The 19,288-nt window shown below is 37.6% G+C and overlaps 1 protein-coding gene across 6 annotated transcripts in view; it reads left to right on the top strand.

The window, feature by feature from the left end:
* The window catches only part of CDK13 (cyclin dependent kinase 13), a 43,721-nt gene extending 28,270 nt beyond the window's left edge, over positions 1–15,451 (top strand). The window contains exons 7-15 of one of the 6 annotated variants that reach the window (XM_054815783.1): positions 429–485; positions 3,238–3,339; positions 3,459–3,536; positions 5,650–5,766; positions 6,715–6,846; positions 9,226–9,431; positions 12,378–12,938; positions 13,117–13,159; positions 14,045–14,210. In XM_054815783.1, coding sequence (XP_054671758.1) covers positions 429–485; positions 3,238–3,339; positions 3,459–3,536; positions 5,650–5,766; positions 6,715–6,846; positions 9,226–9,431; positions 12,378–12,938; positions 13,117–13,159; positions 14,045–14,063 — 1,315 coding nt within the window. In that variant the 3' untranslated portion in view covers positions 14,064–14,210. Of the gene's footprint in view, positions 1–428; positions 486–3,237; positions 3,340–3,458; positions 3,537–5,649; positions 5,767–6,714; positions 6,847–9,225; positions 9,432–12,377; positions 12,939–13,116; positions 13,160–14,044 lie in introns of all 6 variants that reach the window. The other 5 variants (XM_054815782.1, XM_054815779.1, XM_054815781.1 and 2 more) reach the window with 5 other exon arrangements.
* Positions 15,452–19,288: the final 3,837 nt, after the last annotated feature.

Raw genomic sequence — 19,288 nt, 5'->3', positions numbered from 1 at the left:
GCTGTATTTAAACTTTGCAAGAGCAGAACAGGGCTTTGATGGCTTCCTAGAAGGAAGTATGACTGCTGATAATTGTTTGTTGTACAAATGCTTATACTAGCAGTAAGGCATGAGAAAATTGCAGTTTCCTCCCTCCGTTTTTTCCTGCAGAGTTTGAATGCTTTACAGTATGCACCTGAATTTTTACTAACATCTGGTGATGTAAATGCCATTTGATGAGCATACCTAATTTTGCTTACTTGTCTTTGATATTCAGTAGGTTAGTGTATTTGTTTACTGAAGAGGTGCATAGGTTCTAAGACACTTCCTCATTAATGTGGTTTGGTGAAGAACAGTTGCAGCTGTCTTAATCTCAAACTTCACCTGATTTTTGGGGAGGATATCTTAACAGCATTAACCACCAAATAATTCTTTGCTTTTTCCACCAGAGGGCAGATAAAGCTTGCAGATTTTGGGCTTGCTCGGCTGTACAACTCAGAAGAAAGGTAAGATATAATTATACTGTGAAAAAAGCATTCAGAAATTTAATCTTTTTACATAACTCTGAGGGCCAGAAAAGAAGACTGTTTAGAGCAAATGTTATTGTACTGTAATACAAGTAATTGCTTAGGAAATGGAAAGTGCACGTTGTCTTATACTGCATAAAACCACAAAACTCTCTTTGTGCAAGTGTATTGTTTTTCCAAGTGTTCTGGGTAAATAACTGTAGAGAGTAGCCATATATTGATTGGAAATGAGGAGTTGCAGTCCTAAGTAGGTGCATTGATATGTAGGTTTTTACTATTAGTTTCTGGTCCTGTAAACGTAAAGTACATTCTTTCTGTTGGTATACCTAGGAAAAGTTTATTTAGGGAAGGTGAAATTTTTTTACTGACAGAAATTCGTACACAATTTCTTTTCAAAAGGCATTACTTTTGTGTAAGATTTAACCTTACATTTGAAGAGGTTCATTGTATTCTTTAGGCAGTCAGTGCTGTTGAATCTGCTGGAAACAGAGATATGAGTTTAAATAAAAGTTATTCTGAAACTTCTTGTGACTTGTGCTTCTGTTGTTCTTGGCTTCGTTATGTTTGTACTCCAGGAAACAGGTGCACAGTTTTTATGATTAAGAACTTCAGTATTTATATTGTAATGTCATGTGTTTGTCATGTGGGACTGGATTTTCAAAATTCAGGCCGAATGTTCATTACACTAGTATGTACATCGGGTGGTTGGCTACAGAGAATATTAGCTGCCTGAGCTTACTTTGATTTCTGCATACCTGATTTGGGAAATAACGTCTATAATGTTAGCTCTGTGAGTTTATTGTTTTCTCACAGAGCTCTGAGCTTGTTGTTGAACCTGATAGCATTAGTTTCACTGTCTTCTGAGCTGTTATTTCAGGAACATATGCTTAAGTACAGTTATGAAAACTGTTGAATATAGTAGCAGGGTAAGATAATCTTAAGCAGCTGCTGGGTAATTAATTTTTGTTTGGATGTACTTATAATAAAAGGGATTGATGCCATCCTACCTTCTTATTTTAACATGCACCAAATTGACCTAATCTTTTTCTTCTCTGATTTACCATGGGGGGGTTTAATGTCTGTTTTTAAATTAATTTAAATGTTGCCTGTAAAACACTCTGTTCATTAAGAATTGAACGATTGAAAAGTTCAGTGTCTTTATAGCGCAAATAACAGATTTTACTATATATCAAACAGCAATATTATTATGCCATTATACATAAATGAAGCCAAGATTAAATTATAGTTCTACTAACAAATAGAATTGCCAGTTGAACTTGGGAGGATAATTAGAATCTCATTAGTAGATTTTTGACAATTCTTTTGTCATTCATTTTCCTTCTTACTAGCTTCTGACCTGCAGTATTGGATGTAATTAATGTATACTGACAAGCGTGTAATAGCTGCTGCTTTAAATTCATGTATTTTACATTTGTTTTTCTGTTGTTTAAAATTATGTACTTTTCAGAAGGGTACAAAATTTACTAGGAACATAATGGGAAAGAAATTAAAATTTCATTTTAAGTAAATTCCCATCGGTTGTTGTAGTTGTGCTCCTTTAAATGTTGTTCTGGTGGATTTAATATGTTTGGAGTAGGAGATATGACAGATTGTGTTAGAAAACATCTGTTCAAATAAAAAGCACTGTATACTAATATATATGAGTGGTGTATCTGTAGAGAAAGTCCATACCATGTAAACATTTCATAGAGGAATAATTGCTTCAGAGATAAATACAGTAAATGATGGGATTGTTTCCAAAAACATACTACATTTTAAAAATGAATTGGGGAGTTCCTTAATGAAAAAAAGACTTGGGTGATTTTGCAGAAATGATACCTGTACCACTGAGTATGTTATAAGAGCTTGTTAGACTTTATGCTACGGCTGTTCAAACTCTGCACTTGATGTTACTCTGCTTTCGATTTGGAGTTATGTAGTGTTGGTAAGAGGGAATTATTAAAACTGAAAGAATTTTGGAATCACTTTTAAGACACATTGGCTGAAACAAACACAAAACCTAACATCTGTTTTCTGCCTTCCATTCTGAACTGTTCTGTTGATGCTGTATCTCGACCTGTCCACAAAAAAAATATGTGTCTAAGATAGTGGAAATCCTTGTCTGAGTGTAAGGATGGAAAGGATTATTCCCAGTGACCAAAACTTCTGGTTAGAGCTGTAGAGAATTAAAGATGTTGTGAAATACAGGAAGATACTGGAAGTGTTCCAGGCTTTGGAATCAAAATTGTTGAAGGATGTAGTTCAAGAAAAAGGTTCTGTCTCTTTTGCCCCCACTTACAGAGGGGAAAGTGACTTTTTGTCTTCTTTACAAAATGCTTGTAGAGGTCCTACATTCGGTATTCTAATAATTAATAGTTGCCCAGAAATTGGTGGTTTTATCCAAACAGGTCATTCTCCTGAAATGACTAGCAATGTAATAAATATGCAGTATTTCTATCTGAATAATAATTGAGATATGGGATTCACATAGCATTGAGAAGGCTATGTGATTATTATTTATATCTTCAGTCTGTCCTTTGATAGCCTCAGTCAGACGGTTGTGTTTGCTTTTGTGCAGTGCAGCTTTGCAGGACTAAAATTAGGAAAAGGGAGTGGAAAATTGTACTGTTCTTAAGCAGCACCACAGAAGTAAAGTCCTTCAAAGTATCACTTTTTCAGAAATGAGATCGTAGTAAAATGATAGTCCTCTCTTTTTCCTCCTCCCCAACAGCCGACCATATACCAACAAAGTTATTACATTATGGTATCGGCCTCCTGAACTTCTGCTTGGAGAAGAAAGATACACGCCAGCTATCGATGTCTGGAGCTGTGGGTAAGAGTTTGGTACAGAAGAGTAGCAAGCATAAAAACAAGCCAAAAATAAATCTTAAGTGTTTCTATCAATCTGTATTGAAAGCCATAATGATGGAATTGTGCAAAACTGTTTTACAGCTGCATCCTGGGTGAACTTTTTACAAAAAAACCAATATTTCAAGCAAATCAAGAACTTGCTCAACTGGAACTTATAAGGTAACTTGCAAGCACTGCAACGTAGTAGGTGCCTCGTAAACTGTCAGGTTTCTTTTGTTAGTATTAAAATCGTAAATGTTCACATCGTGTTATTTCCAAGTACTCAGTTATTGCCCTGAGATGTTAGTGGTTTTGATGGGCATGTAAAGCAAGTGACTTTTGCTCAGACATGGAGAAGAGTATTTTGTGAGTATTCTATGGTGACTTGAATAGTAAGAGGGTTTTTCGTAGAGCAGCTGGAGTTGCCTGTTACTGAGGTTGTAAAGAGAGAGTAGTTAAAATACCTGTTATTTTTTAAGATGATGTTACAACTTCCTTGTAGCAAAACAAAAACATGGACAATAATAAGGACAAGTGGGATTTGGGAGGAGTAGGTACTTGGCATGCTACTGGCCTTGAGTTCTTATTTCAAGCCTTCCACATAGACACCTGGGCTTTATTATTTATGTGGGAATATTTCTGTTCGCTTACAAAATGCCAGACACTTTGTGGAGATAGTTCTATTTCCTTCCTTATCTCAATAAATCGTAGAATGATATGTATATAACTCAGTGGAACCAAAGCATCTTTTTTTCCGCCCTTTATTCAGCAAACAAAAATTGCTCTTGATTCTGATATCATAATTGACCTCGTAAGTGAGGAAAGCTCCTCTTCCTAGAAACAAGGGTAAAAGAGGATGAGTCCTACAGAACTTCTAGAACCTGAATAGTAAACGGTCAACATTATTTTAAAAATTAATTGAATAAAAAATATTGCAAAGTTATATATTGAGATGTTTTTCAAAACAGATTAAACAGTAGTATGTTTGTGTAACATATTATTAACTGGCCTGGAAAAATGAAGTTTTTTGGAGAGGCGAAGCATATCAGTGGTCATTCTCAGTATAAGGAGAACTAAACTCGTGAGTTGGGAAATATTTGTGTTTGAGCACTAGATGGCATTGAATCATGTTATAGTGCTGTCAGCTGAAGTTTTTTGTCTTTGCATTGTACCTCTGGTGCAGCAAACTAGAATTTTGTAATTTCCTTCTCCTGCTGGAAGCTCCTGTTTGTAGCTCATTTTTCCTCTTCACTGATACTATGCATTTTTGACTACTTAAATGTAATACATCAATTTTATCAACTTCTCTACCACCATCATGTTACAGTCAACAATTCTACATTTATCTTTCTAACTTTGATGTTCAAAGATAGAACTGAAGTAAATTCTGATAGGAAAAGATAGATTTATTATTTTTCTTTTCCCTCCTGAAAGTTACATACCCCAACCAGTGTAAAGTCAGATTGGTTGGGGCATGCCTAATAGATCATTAGGCTCTTAAACTAACTGTTTAAATCTAATAAATGGGAGGAGTGAAATAGGGAAAAATATTTGCAAAACGTCCTTTTATGACTGCCAGCATTAGAGTTTGAAACCTTGCATGTATGGTAAGTTGCCTCTTCAGTAGTTCTGCTCAGAAGTGTGGTGTTGGTCAACCTGTACTTAGCCATCCTCAGTTGGACAAAATGTGTAGGGATGGATGGGGAGGAATAAGACTATGGGCAACTCCATTTGTGGAGACAGATGAGGCGTGAGACATAAAACTCATAACTGAAGTAAAAAATACACAGGTTTTCTAGTGGTCGGATCTTGCTTCTGCCCTTCGGCTTTACTAAGATTATGTCTTCAGTGTCAACTGAATTTTCTTTAGTCTTAAATTTGTCAGTGAAAAGTCATTTGGCGTATCTTTCTTCACTGGCATTGGAAGCTAAGGGCATAAAAATTAATTAGCACTGTAAACTTGGGATATCCAAGTCAAATACCTGGAGTATTGTCCAGACATAGTTGGTTAAGTTTTTCAGAACATTTGTGTGGAGGATGCCTGGGGTGGGGTGAGGCAGAAACAGTGGATGTCTTAAAGTAAGATTAATCTGTGCAGGGTGATTACCTTTCGTAGACAACTCACCATTATTTAATGGTGTTGGGCATAGGACAGTAGAGAAATTTTAGCTAAAAGAACATGAACATTAAAAATTATTTTTGTACTCACTGTACATGCAAGAATAAAATGACAGCTGTGCCCACTTGTGGTTTTGGATCTCATACCCTTTTTTTTCCCTTCTTTTTGGTACAGCCGAATTTGCGGGAGTCCTTGTCCAGCAGTGTGGCCTGATGTTATAAAGTTAGCTTATTTCAACACAATGAAACCAAAGAAGCAGTACCGTCGAAAACTGAGAGAAGAGTTTGCTTTGTAAGGATGAAGAATTACAGTTGACTAAACTAATAGCGTTAAGTTTTCATGGAGACTTTATGAACTTCACTATTTTCTGGAGAATGAACATAGATTAAGTGTAAATAAAAATGGCTTTAGGTTCTTATCCTTCCCATGATACCCACAGAGCTTGTATTAACCCTTATTTAATAGGAGCTTCACGAAGAGGGAAGGTGGCCCTAAAATTTCAGCCACTTGTCACCATTCACCTAAGGAAACATTTGGTTTCCATGATTGATACACCTGCTTGTTGTCCCTGTCCAAAACACAGCCCAGAGTACTTAATTGGTTTTTATGAGGACAACTGGCTACAGCTAAATATGTCGTCTGGTTAACATTGCAGTCTTTTGGGTCATAAATTCATTCAACACAGAGGAGTTACCTGAACTACTCTAAACTACAGCCATTGGACTAGTTTTGTGCAAATACCACATGTGAAAGTTATGGAAAACAGCTGTAAGCTTATTTTAAAGGGTTTGTTCCCCTCCTTCAGTTACTGTGGGTTTCAGGGGAAATTTATCATCCTGTTCATACTGGTGAGACATATCTTAAAGCAAAGAGACCAATCAAAACTGCAGCTCCCTGGGTGCTAAATTCCAAAGTGTAAAGTAACAATACAGTATTGGCTTGAAAAGGTGTGGGTTGTAGTTTTGTTTGTTTTGTTTTGTAAGGACAATGTTTCAAGCAATTTAAACACACAAAGCAAAGAAAGCTTGGCTTATATGCTTGCATAGGTAGTAAAAGGTGAAGTTTATCTTTGTCTCTTACTACCAAGCTCAAGTTGTGAGTGGGTTTTGTTAGGATGTAAGTTATCTGAGGACTTAATGATTAGTTATTTTGGAAGGGATGCATTCATTAAAATTTTGCAGAGAAGTGTGTGATTCAAAACAAAAATGTGATGCTTTTCTCCATTTTGCTCTTTTGTAGCATCCCACCAGCTGCATTAGATTTATTCGATTATATGCTTGCTCTGGATCCCAGCAAGCGCTGCACAGCCGAACAAGCTCTTCAGTGCGAGTTTCTGCGAGATGTAGAACCATCTAAAATGCCTCCTCCAGAGTAAGTCATTTCCTTTGGTAATGATCCTTACCTCTATGAAATGGGAACATGCACTGATTTCATTAAGCCCATTGTGTTTCAGTTAAAGGAGCTTGTGGCAGAACAAAAATGTTGATATGTACAGTTGTTTAATGGTGATTCTGCACTAAAATGATTGTGCAACTGAGTGACTCCTACACCACAATAGCAGTGGTTGTGGGGATCTAAGAACTGTTTCGTTTGTTATTCTTAGAACTAGCTACTGAGTTAGTGCCTTTTAAAAAAAAATCTTATATGAATGTTTCTGATGTTGAAAAAACATCATTTCCCTTTTACCTCTGTTTATCAACATCTACTTTTTCCAAGGGTTTTTGGGTCCTCCGTGAATCTGAATTGCCTTCTTTGATGGTAGAATGACACTGGGTATAGAATTCTTCAAAGGTACCTGAGAGTTAAAAGTGAAATACCATAAATAATTTCCTGTGCTAGATGAGATTCTTGGTTTTACAGGCAGGAGAAGTGAAATACTTTGTGCAGGGTTTTTCCTGTCTGTTTCTCTGAGAGGAAATGTATTGTAATGTCCAGTAGGGTTTTTGCAGTGACTTAATTGTTATTTTAATCAGTACAAATCATACTGGAACAGGCCCTGAGGAGAACAATGAAAAGGTATTATAGAATCTGCAGGTTTCATTCTTCCCTTAAGATAGCTGTCAGAACATGGAACATTTAATATTGTTTGAGTAAATTGTACCTTCAAGGTAGCCTATACTGGCTTCTTTTTAATTAGCTCCCAACTGGGAAGAAATGTTTGAGTTTTATCTAAGAATTTTATTTAAAATCTTTTGAGACCTACCTTTTACATGCACAAAGTTGTTATTAATGCTCCTGATACATGAGGCTAAGAGGTTTCCTTGCCTGAATATGACTATGTATATATAACTGTCTGAATATCAGTAATCAGCAATCTTAGACTATTCGTTAAAATCTCAGAACCACTTGTACAGCTTGTTGCTTACATGCATTTTAAAGTAAGTGAATGGGAAGAAATTGTTCATTGTGTTTTGGTTTGGTTTTTTTTTCTGGGGCTTGGTTGTGCATCCATTCTAGAAGCTGATATATGGAAATTCAAAACAAACTAGTTGTTGGTGTCCTTTTAAAAATTTAAGAGGAACCACACTCACTTCTGACAGAGTGCAGAGGAAAGTGTTGGCTGTTCTCTTGAAAGAAGAAAGTTCTGCTTTGGGAAGAAATAGCTGTTCACATAAGAAAGTGATAGTGCTGATTGCAAGGACCGTAGGATACTTCTCACAATGAGTTCTTAGTTGCTTCTAGTTGTTTTTGACTAAATACCTGGCAGGTCTTTGATCTGGTGTGCGGAGGGAGAAATTAAAGGAAGCAGTTGTCATAACTGGCTTTCCAGTGGCTCTTGTCATCTGTCACCTCATTTTTCCATGTTCCTGGGTGAGGGAACTACTCAGACAGTTACTAATATGTAATAGGAAAACAGAAGGCGCTATTTTTACTGCCTATCTCACTATTTCTATTATCCAAGACATGAGTCTCTGTTCCCCAGGAAATCAGAATTGGGATGCCTGCAGGCAACAGTAATGGAAGGACAGAACTGGTGGCAGCTGACTTCCTTAGGAGACTTTTGCCTCTGCTTTTGTCTGTCTTAAAGGACTGGGATATCCCTTGTTCTTCCTAGTATCCTAACTTTGCTAGTGTCAAGAGCTATTTATTCCTGCAACTTATTCCTGGAACTCTTTTTTTCCCCCTACTTTCTTGGTTGTCTGCGCTGTGCAACTATAAATACTGGATAGCCATGTCTGATATTGTGGACAAATATTTTAACTCATGAGGCAGTAGTACTTTTACAAGCAGACAAAAGGTCACCTGGACCCTGAAAAAAACCACTTTCATATTGATAACTCGGTTATCTGTTACTCTGCAAATTCTGTTTTATAGCAAGTGTGCAGCATTGATTTTGAAGTCTTGAATTGCACAAATAATTAGGCTTTTCATAAGTATGAATGCAATAAAGTAGTACTGATTCTCATTATAAGATACATGTTCCCCTTTTCTGCCAGAGGGACTCGTGCTTCTGAAATAGAATCATAGAATTGTTTTGGTTGGAAAAGACCTTTAAGATCATCAAGTCCAACCATTAAAAAACATTAAATAGGCAATCAATGAAGAGATTTCAGCCAGAAAAAGCATATCTGAGATTTTGCTGGCTTTGGGTGTTTTCTGATGTATTTCCAAGTTCCAGTAGGTTTGTCTTTCTAAAGTTACATTATGTATAATTTGAGCATTTATTTTACCAACATGGTTTAAATAAATAAATAAATTTAAAAAAAAAATTCTAGGATAAAACTGATTATCTCTAATCATTCTTTGCAGCCTTCCTTTGTGGCAAGATTGCCATGAGCTGTGGAGTAAGAAACGCAGAAGACAGAAGCAGATGGGCATGACTGATGACTCAACAGCAACTAAAGTCCCTAGGAAGGATCTGTCTCTAGGCATGGATGAGAGCAGAACCAACACCCCACAAGGCATGCAAACTTCTTCCCAACTCAAAACTCAGGGCAACTCTAGTGTAGCACTTGGTCAGTAATATTTTCGGTTCTTATAATTACCTTCTACTTGGATTGCACCTCTAGAAATTTTAGATGTTATTTTCAGAGTACTGACGTCTCCTGGATTCTTGAGGGAGGAACAGTATTGTAAGTTAAATCTTTGTTACAAAAGATTTACCTTTGCTTTTGGAAACTAGGTTTTCCTTTTAAGTTTTACTTAATTTTTCAATCTGATCAGAGCAACTACCTTGCTCTGTATTTTGAGGGGATTTTATCTTTTACTTATCTAAATTCTTCTGTAATCCCCCAAGTTAGCTGCTGCTCTAAGTTCCTCACAATCTCCATAGATTGGAGGAGCTTTATTGGTATTGATAACTAATCAGAAGGCAGATTTTAGAACAATCATCATTTCAAATGCAACAGATTCCCTCTGCATGTTATGTTAGCCTTCAGCTTTCCAAGTTGTTGGGGCTGAACCAAGTTGTAAAAAAAAATAAATGCAAAAAAATCAAAAAAACCCCACAAAACCTGGTATAACAAGAAGTAGCTACCTCTAGATTGCACAGCCATTAATTCTGAAACTTAACCGAAGTATCTTGCTTGGAGACCAATTTTTTGAATATAATATAAAAAGTAAAGTAATGGTTTCCCACGTGGACACCATTTGAGATACTCAGCAGTTCAGTGATATTTCTACATATCATGACGGAACTATACAGAGTAACAATACCAAATGGATACCTGATGAGTTTAGTTTAGACCATGTTTGATTGTGCAAAGTGACCATAAATCCTATGGCACTGATACAGGAGTTCAGCTGAAGAAAAACAGTAAATGCATTCAGAGGGCCTGAAAATTCTTTTATACTAACCATCTTGAATCAACTCTTCATTTAACAACAGAGCAGAGCTCCAAATAGACTGTGCAAAGATATATATAAAATAGTTCTTTTGATCCTATTTTATTGCAATTTATTGCCTCTTGCTCCTGTTCATCCTGTTTCTCACTGTAAGCCAGCTGTGAGCTTCTGCCACTCCGTATGTTTAGGGTAAAGTTTTGGCAGTGTTTTCCAGCATGGCTTTCTGTAGCTCTTAAAAAAATTTTCCCCTGGCAAATGAAAACTGTATAGAAGTTTAAAGAGTCCAAAGCATAGTAGTTATTTTCTTTGTGCTTTTCTAACAGGTAGCACGATGAGAGACTGCTACATTTATTAGTCATTAATACTAACCATGTAAAATAAACTAAACAAATGGAAAAGGAATCATTCAGGTCTATATTGCTGTTTGCCCATATGTACATAGAAAAATATATCTAGGTAGACGACAATTTAATTTTCAGTGGAGCTTAGACAGTTCAGCAGAGAGGTGTTTTCTGTATTAAGAGAAACACTTCTGGAAGCCATAATGCACCTTAGATGATAATATCAATAAGGCACGCTAAAGAACTCTATGTACAAATGCATGCTTTAAACAAAACTTGCATTTGTTTCTGAGCACCCCAGAAGAAGAGGTTAAAAACACCTTGGATCAATTGCTAATGTTCTGATTCATGAATGGGACCCCTGGTTATTGCATCTTACAATTTAACAGGAGTTATGTAGAGCTCAATAATTCTGTTCTGGTAGAAACTGCCACGTTTCCCAGAGAACAGTTTGCTCTTGGAATGGACTTGAAACTAACCAAAGAGTATGGAAGAGGTAGATTAGTTTCCCTGTTTGGTGTTTTTCTGCTTAATTTTCACTGAGAGTCTGAGAGAAGTTTGAATGTTCAGCATACCACCCTCAGATGTTACAAAATCAACTGTTAAGCATGGCATCTGAGTGAGAGCCAGCAGTACAAGGCATTAGAAATTATTTTTTTTCTGTATTGCCAAATAAAAGGTGGTTTTATTTTTATATTCATGTAAATATATAAAATCGTTGAAGTCCCTGGATCCTGCCGGAGTAGGTTCCAAGTGCTTGTATCCTGGTGCACATCCACAAGTAGGGTAGTGGGTTGTGGTTTCCAGCTGTGCTGCTCTTAGTCTTGCAAGGCAAATACTTAAGATTTGTTTGCCTGTGACCATTTTTTCAGGCATGGCTTTGAAGCTGCTATGAATTAATATATTGGTGAATTAGCAGAATGGCAGGAGTAGAAGAGGACAGAATGCGTTCGTGTTGATCTGGGTTAAAAGAAATCCCGGGCTCTGCCAGTACAGTCATGCATGCTCATTTCTTAATTTTTAACTACTTTCTTCTCTAAGTCATCTACTCATAGGGCATGTTGAAATCCATGCTGCTTCACTTCTCCTTTCAAAATAAACTACCATAATGTGTGTGTGAAACTAAGAAACTACTTTGATATTCTGACTTCCTTATTCATATTCCCCTGCATCATCATAATCTCTTATTTGTGGCAAGTAAACTCCATTTCACTGAAGAAATTGTGTATCATCACAAACCTGCATTTTCCTGCTACTGAGTGATTGACTTCTTGTCCTTCAAACTCAGCACTTGCTTTTGCATTTATACTGCCAGCTTCTGGGTCACCTAGAGCCTGGTCACTTGAGCAGGTGGTAGAATACAGATGCTGAATTAGAATGGGCCAGAATATGACTGGAAGTGTGTTTTGCAGGGGGATGTGATATCTCAAAGATAGGAAATTTTGTGGGGATTGGAAATCTTACAGCTGCCTAAAGCAGGTGGCCTTAAGCCCCAGCTTAGTTGTATTGTGGAAAATTGAGCTCCAGCTTGATGTTTCCCATCTGTCCAAGTGCGTGTGCACACCCCTTGGAAGTCACTTTCTTTATATTGGATCTTACTATTCCATTTCCTAGAGATACTCCCCCAAAGGCAGTGAATATGTAAAAGCATTCCATTTCTATGTTGTCCAAACCCATGCTTTGCCAGTCATGTCAGCCGTGCTAGATTAGTCTTATTTTTGAGTTTCTGAAATATGCCAGTTCTAAATACTTAAAAACCACCTTTTTTGTCTTTAGCAAAAACAAGCACTGGACAGCAGTTAAACCAGAATGAAGTGGCAATCCTGCTAAACCTGCTACAGTCCAAAACAAGTGTTAGTTTGGCACAGTTTGCCCAAGTGTTGAATATTAAGGTAAACCCAGAGACTCAGCAGCAACTAAATAAAATAAATCTTCCTGCTGGAATTTTGTCAGCAGGTGAAAAACAGTCAGAACAGCAGCAGCAGCCGCCGCCGCCTCCGCCACCACCACCGGAACAGGAGCCTCTAAAACAGCCGACCGTCACGCAGCCTCCTGTACCACCTGCTCAACTGAGTCAGCCTAAAGTTGAGACTGATGCTGCCCAGGCAGCTGTACAGAGTGCATTTGCTGTTCTGTTGTCTCAGTTAATAAAGGCTCAGCAAACAAAACAAAAAGATTTTGTGTTGGAGGAGAAAGAAAATGGATCAGGAAATGAAATGTCATTACAACTCAGGCAGCCTCCAGAGCCCACCACTCCTGCGTCTGTCAGCCGGGATGACGTGGAATCTCCGGCACCCGGCTACCCACATCTGATCAAGTCATTATACACGTCTGCAGGTACTGAAGGTCTTTGTTGCTAACCAGCAGGTACCTTGAGCGGTGGAGACACAACAGTTTGTGGATAAAGAGTTAGCATGTTAACTGTATGAGTCTGTGTGAGTATAGGAGAGATGATTAAATTGATTTTTGTCACATTTGACATCTGGATCATAGAATTTGTGTCTTACTGTAACAGGTGCCATGCAGACACAGCAAAAGATGATCCCCACTCTTAAGAGGTACACAAGTGCCAACAGTATTTCTGATCAAGCAGTTACATGGATCATTATTCTGGGGCTTTGGGGTTTTCTTAGTGGTGTTTGTGGTGGAGAAGACAATCTCCTCTAGCAAATTCAGGGGTGGAATTTGCCAATTTTGTGTTTAGGTAAAACCTATTTTGGGGAGAGGGTATTTTATTTTTGGTTTTAATGCTGACTAGAGCAATTTCTTAGTGTCAAATTCTGTAAGTGGTAACCCATAACTGTCCCTAAACACATGCTTGAAGGTTTCTATTGAGGTATAATAGTGGATTCCATAGTCTCAAAGTTTAGAGCTCTGTTGTTGATCTTTTGGATTGCTATTTCAGTTTTATTACATAGTGGTTTACGTACTGCTCTGTGGTGTTTGCAGCTGTTGAAGGAAATATATCAAGTGGTTTGGGGGTGTTTTTTGAGGTTTTCCTGCGTGGTGGGTTTTTTTCTTCAATTTTTTTTAGCCTTAAGTTTTGCTATTCCTTAATCGGGTGGCCTTTGGTCCCTCAAGACTTTTATCCCTATTTGCAAATCTTTTCTGATACCTCTCTGAATTTTCTAGTGTTTATATGTTGCTTGACGTTTCGTTTGGTTTGGTTTCTTTTAAGGAACTTGTACCATTTTTCTTTAACTGTTTGCCTGCTAATATTACTTTTGAGGAGAAACCTGCATCACCTTCCTGAGGCAAATGAGCTGCCTTCTCCAAAATAATCCGTCCAATACAGATTATTAATATCTACCAATACATTTAACTAATAAGTTAATGAGAATTGAAGTAACAACCCCCTGTATTGTTCCAGGAAAGAGTCCTTTCCTTTCTGGTGTTGTTATTGTATATTTTTATTCCAAAGCTTTTATTTTTCATCTGCTTAGGTCAAGAGGATTTGGTTAGGCAGTCCGAGATGAGGCTTCTAAACCGAACACCTGAACAAGAACGCCCTCGGATCTTGCCTCCAGACCAGCGTCCCCCAGAACCACCGGAGCCTCCACCTCTCACTGATGAAGACCTTGATTATCGGACAGAGAACCAGCATTTGCCTATAACTAACTCTTCAGGAGGAGATCCTCACGCAGGAGTGAAAGCAGCTCTTCTGCAGCTGCTTGCTCAGCATCAAGCTCAGGCGACAACGGAGGAGCCAGTACAAACGAGTGTGGATTACCAGGCTAGAGACTCCTATGTAACAGGCCCAGACTACAAGGATAGCTTTGGATCATCTTCCTTCTCATCCGCCCATTATGGCGGTAGCGATGGAATAGGAGGTGGATCATCAGGAGCATTAGAAAGGAGGAGCTTCCTTGGAAACTCGGATATTCAGTCTTTGGATAACTACAGTACTGCTTCATCTCACTCTGGTGGTGGCCCTCCTCCGTCGGCCTTTTCAGAATCCTTTCCCAGCTCAGTAACTAGTTATGGAGACATTTACCTCAACACTGGCCCCATGCTATTTAGTGGAGATAAAGACCATAGGTTTGAATACAGCCAGGGCCCAATTCCGGTTCTGGGGAGCAGCGGTGACGCTTCTGCAGGGCCAGAGAGTACGCACTCTTTGCCCACGAAGATGCACAACTATAACTACGGAAGTAACTTACAGGAAAATCCCAGTGGCATCAGCCACATGCATGGACAGACTTGGACTTCTCCTGCCCAAGGACCTGGCTATTCCCAAGGATACAGGGGACACATTAGCACATCTGCAGTGAGAGGGCGAGGCAGAGGATTACCATATTGAGTATCTGTTTTTCCTCAGGCACATCATTTTTATCTGGAAAAACTTTTTTTTTTCCTAGCTGCAGTTTAAAGCAGCAATTCAACAGACTTGAATAATGTTAATTCAACAGCTTTATTTTTATGTGGAAAAGGGTCTTGCATACAGTAGGAAAAATTAAAAATGCTTAAAACTCATGCTGTCGGAAAACTAGATAAATTGATTGTACATGTTCACAAACTCTAGTTCTGAATTTTATTTTGTATTTTGGCAGTTTTAAGTGGATGCTAAATTTAGGGACATCAGCTTTTTATGGCACTCTTTCAGATCTTCTGAACTATGCACATTTGTGCTTTTTTTGTAAGTTTGGACCAACTTTTATGTAAAAAAAAAAATTTTACAACAATCAAAGCAGGGCACTGATTTATTTGGTATTTTTCTTTTTACAGAACTACCTTTAGTCAAAGGTCACTGTCAGTCTTTGCACTGCTTTCAGTGTTATTGTGGAAGGTGTACTTTGTGCTCATTTCAGATAATAAAACACAACCTTTCTCTTGATGCAAAATTTTATAAATATTTGGTCAATGTTATTTTTTTTCTTTCAAGAAAAAAAAAAAAAGAATGGATGTTCTAGTAAAATGTTCTCTCCATCTCCCAGGCTTGTTTATATAAAAACTGTTTTACTTGAATGGTAAGTGCCTTAACATGTAAGCTTAAGGTCTGCAAAAATTTGGAAGTACTTTATAGATTGATATGAAAATAATACCTAAACCTAGGTAGTTAACATAAAATTTCAGATAATAATAGGCAACTCAAATAGGTCATAACCTTGTGCTGTTTACTTCAGGTGGGCCAGTTATTTAGAGACCTAATCTTATCTTGATGAAATCGTAATTTCCAAATTGAACTTCATGAGAAACCTTGAAAGTGAGGAGGAGAATGAAAAGTGTAGTTTTTCCTCAGCTCCCTCTTGGAGTTGTAGTAAGTGTTTTAGTTCCTCTGCCAAATAAACTATACTTTATATGTCCTTACCAAGTGATGAAATAGTTTTTTCTCTTAAATGTCAACAGCAGTAATTAGTTTACTTTGTGTGAAAAGCTGACACTGTCGTCTTTTTACCACAAATACTGCATTATAGGAAGTAACCAAAGGAAAAAGGACCAGTATTTAAAGCAACGGCAAAATATTTGACACTAGTTCTAATTCTCTGTAAACTTGTGATTGTGCCAATTAATCAATTTTATATCTGCTATTCCACAGAACATTTTAATATTGGAATTGAATCTCTCTGAACAACTGATAAAATGACTGTAGTTAAAACTCTTACCAAGAGCCACTCCTCATATTAATTACAACTTCCAGCATGTTTTTTTTTGCTTTGACAACAAGTGGTCTCTCTTCTGCAGAGAGGAGGTATGGTTATATTTTGCATGTACGTAAAAGAATGTTTTAAAGCCCATATTGGAAACAATTTTCCAACTGATTATCCAGTTGACAAATCGGTACCTTATGTAACTGAGTGTTTAATTATTACTTTTTAAAAAGTAAAATTTCTACTTACACTATTACAAACGTAGTCTTGTCAGTGACTTTTTGGATTTTCAGAATAGAAGCCAAAGTTGTTGGTGTTTTGTTTTGTTTTAGTTGTATATGGCTAACTACCACATTGTAGAGCACGGAGAAACTCACTTCACTAACAACGTAGTGTTTGAGGATCTGGCAGATGAGAAATGGAGAGAGAGTCATGCTGCTTACGTTGTCCCTGTAAGTCTGGCAGTTGCCTTCATTAGACACAGTAGAAAATCCTGCGATTTGAAAATAAAAGCGGCTCGGTCAGAAACAAATACTTATGACCTGAATAGTTTGTGCTTAAGAAAAACAGAAGCTTCATGTGTGAATGGCAGTGCATTGGATAGTTCTCCTTGAATAAGGACACCCTGTAGCATTTTTCTGCTAGTAAAATTTTAAAGGCAAAACTCCTGAGTGTCATTTAGATATGGACAGTGTCAGCTAAGGCTTTTTATTTAATAATCTTAAAAAAAACCCAGTCCCACAGTGATACACACAGATTGCTTTTTTTCAGAATCAAGCAAAAGACTTTCAAAGCTCTTAGGCAGTTGCTTTCACTAAAAATGTGCAGTCTGGTGTCACTCTCCTGCACTTCAAATGTAACTGCAGGTGATAGTTGGCTGAAAAAGCAGGTAAGTTCAAATGGAAGGTAGATCTCAGAAGACTAAATAATTTTACTTCCAATACAAAAATGCATGGAAGACATTGTGTCTCCTGCCACTTCCCTTTTGGAGGTAAATTTTCAAGTCATTTAGTTCACCTCATTTAATGCAGAGAACTCAGTCCCCTCTGCACGTGTAAAAGACAGTGCCATTTCCTTACGGGCTGGCAGTAATCTGACATTGCGTCATTTTGCCAAAATGGATTTCAGTCTTCAGCCACGAAAAAAAACACAAAACCCCAGCACAAGTAATCCTGACTGTGAGGAGAGAGAACGACATGCAATAGGCAGTTGACTTCCAGATGAATCAGAAAGAAAGCTCTTGGCACGCTGTGGCAGATGCATACTGCACAATGACTTTTCCCCAAATTCAGTTTAAGGATTAGTAGCCCATGACTTTGAACACTGTATTTGCCTGGGACAACAGTGTTGGGATAATTTGGAGGGAAAGCTAACATATTTCCATATGTGATAACTCTGAAGAGATTACCTTCTCTGCAACCCAGAGGATCTTCTTGGCTCTTTGGCTGACAGCTTTCCTCCCAGGCAGGTAGGGGCTGCATGTGGGTAAGGAGCTCTGCCCTCCCTCTGCAGGGGGCGGCAGGAGGATTTCTCCCTGTGGTCACGCTCCCCTGGCCCCGGAGTTGCGTCTGGGCAGGTTAGCAGCCAGGGAACTGGCTGGATCTAAGGACCATAGATCCACGTTCATTTTTATTGGACCTGTGTATTATCTATCAACATTTCTTTTGAATTAAATCACATGGCGAGGTGCTTATGTCAGTTCAGAATTTTACCCTTTTGAACAGATTTCACTTGGCAGAGTGAGTCATTTTACATCATGTGGTTCTTGCTTTTTTTTTTTTTGATGCAGTAGCAGACATTCTGAAAACTGCATTATTTTTCTGTGGAGCCGTGGCTTTTGTTACTTTCCCCCCTATTCCTTTGGGTTTACATTTTCTGTGCTGCAATTCCAAAGTGTGCTACAGAGACCTGGACACTACATCAAAAAGTAAGTGTTGTGTGTTTGTATTTCTAAATAAACATAGCAAAATACTGTAATCATGGACTATCAAGTAGCAAGTACTTCATTATTTATATTAAGTGGTCTTTAGCCATACCAAGAGGAAGAAAGCGAGCACGACTGGACTGCTATGACCATGACTTAAAACGCTTAGACTATACTTAAAAACAGCCAAAGGAAAAGGAAACAGCTTTTATCATGGATTGCTAGTTGTTGTTGTTACCTTGAACAGAAAAAGCAGTGTTAGGGAAGAGGTGTAAAAATACATGTATCCTTAAATGTTAATATAATTTCTTGGAAAAATAATTTTTAAATGGCAAACTTCTATATTTTCTTATGTTTCCATAAAACATGGTCTATGTTAAATTTTCTCCATACCACAGTAGTGTGAGGTGCTTTCTAGAAGCAGAGGCGATAAGTGCTGTAATATAAGTTCTTACAGTTTTGAGTGCTCTTCTCCTTTTGCTTGGTGCAGGAGCCAGTTTCTGTTTTGGTGAAGTTTACAGTTGGACAAGTTTAATAGATAATTGTACGGTAAAAACTGAAGTAACATAGGATACCTCTTGTCTGCGGGCAAATTAGATCTCAGACCATGAATTCTGTTTCCAAGAGAGAAAAATCTCAGATGTATTTCTTGTGTTCTTCTTTTCGTTAATAAAACACGCAAGTGTTTTACATACAACATTTCTCCAGTCTATTCTGTTAACACTGTTATTTACATGGGGAAATTTTTACTATTTCCCTTCTTGATAGTTTTGGGATGTTCTAGATATGCGGAAGTGTGTCATGAAATTAAGGAATCACCAGAAAACTGATTTGAATTGTGTATTTAAAAATGATATGACCTTGGGTTGACTAAAAATCGAACTAACTTTTGCTTATCAGGGTGAAGAATACTTTATTGCAGGAGTTATTTCAAGACAACCTAATTTAAAATAATCAAACTGTTATGCTTCAGCTTGCTTACTCTTTGTTATTTTAAGCCATTTGTATATAAAATGTATTGTGCGGCCTGTAAATAAAATACATGAAAACTTGAAGTCTTTCATTGTTTTCTCTCTGTTTATCAAACAGCATTTCAAAAGGACATTGGGTTAAACTGATTAAACTGATTAACTGGTTAAACCATGTGCTGAGAAGATGCTGCTGTTTCCAGCCCC

The sequence above is a fragment of the Grus americana genome, chromosome 2 (assembly GCF_028858705.1).
Source record: "Grus americana isolate bGruAme1 chromosome 2, bGruAme1.mat, whole genome shotgun sequence".
In the NCBI taxonomy this organism is placed as follows: domain Eukaryota; kingdom Metazoa; phylum Chordata; class Aves; order Gruiformes; family Gruidae; genus Grus; species Grus americana.
This window is presented reverse-complemented; position numbering and strand designations above follow the sequence as displayed.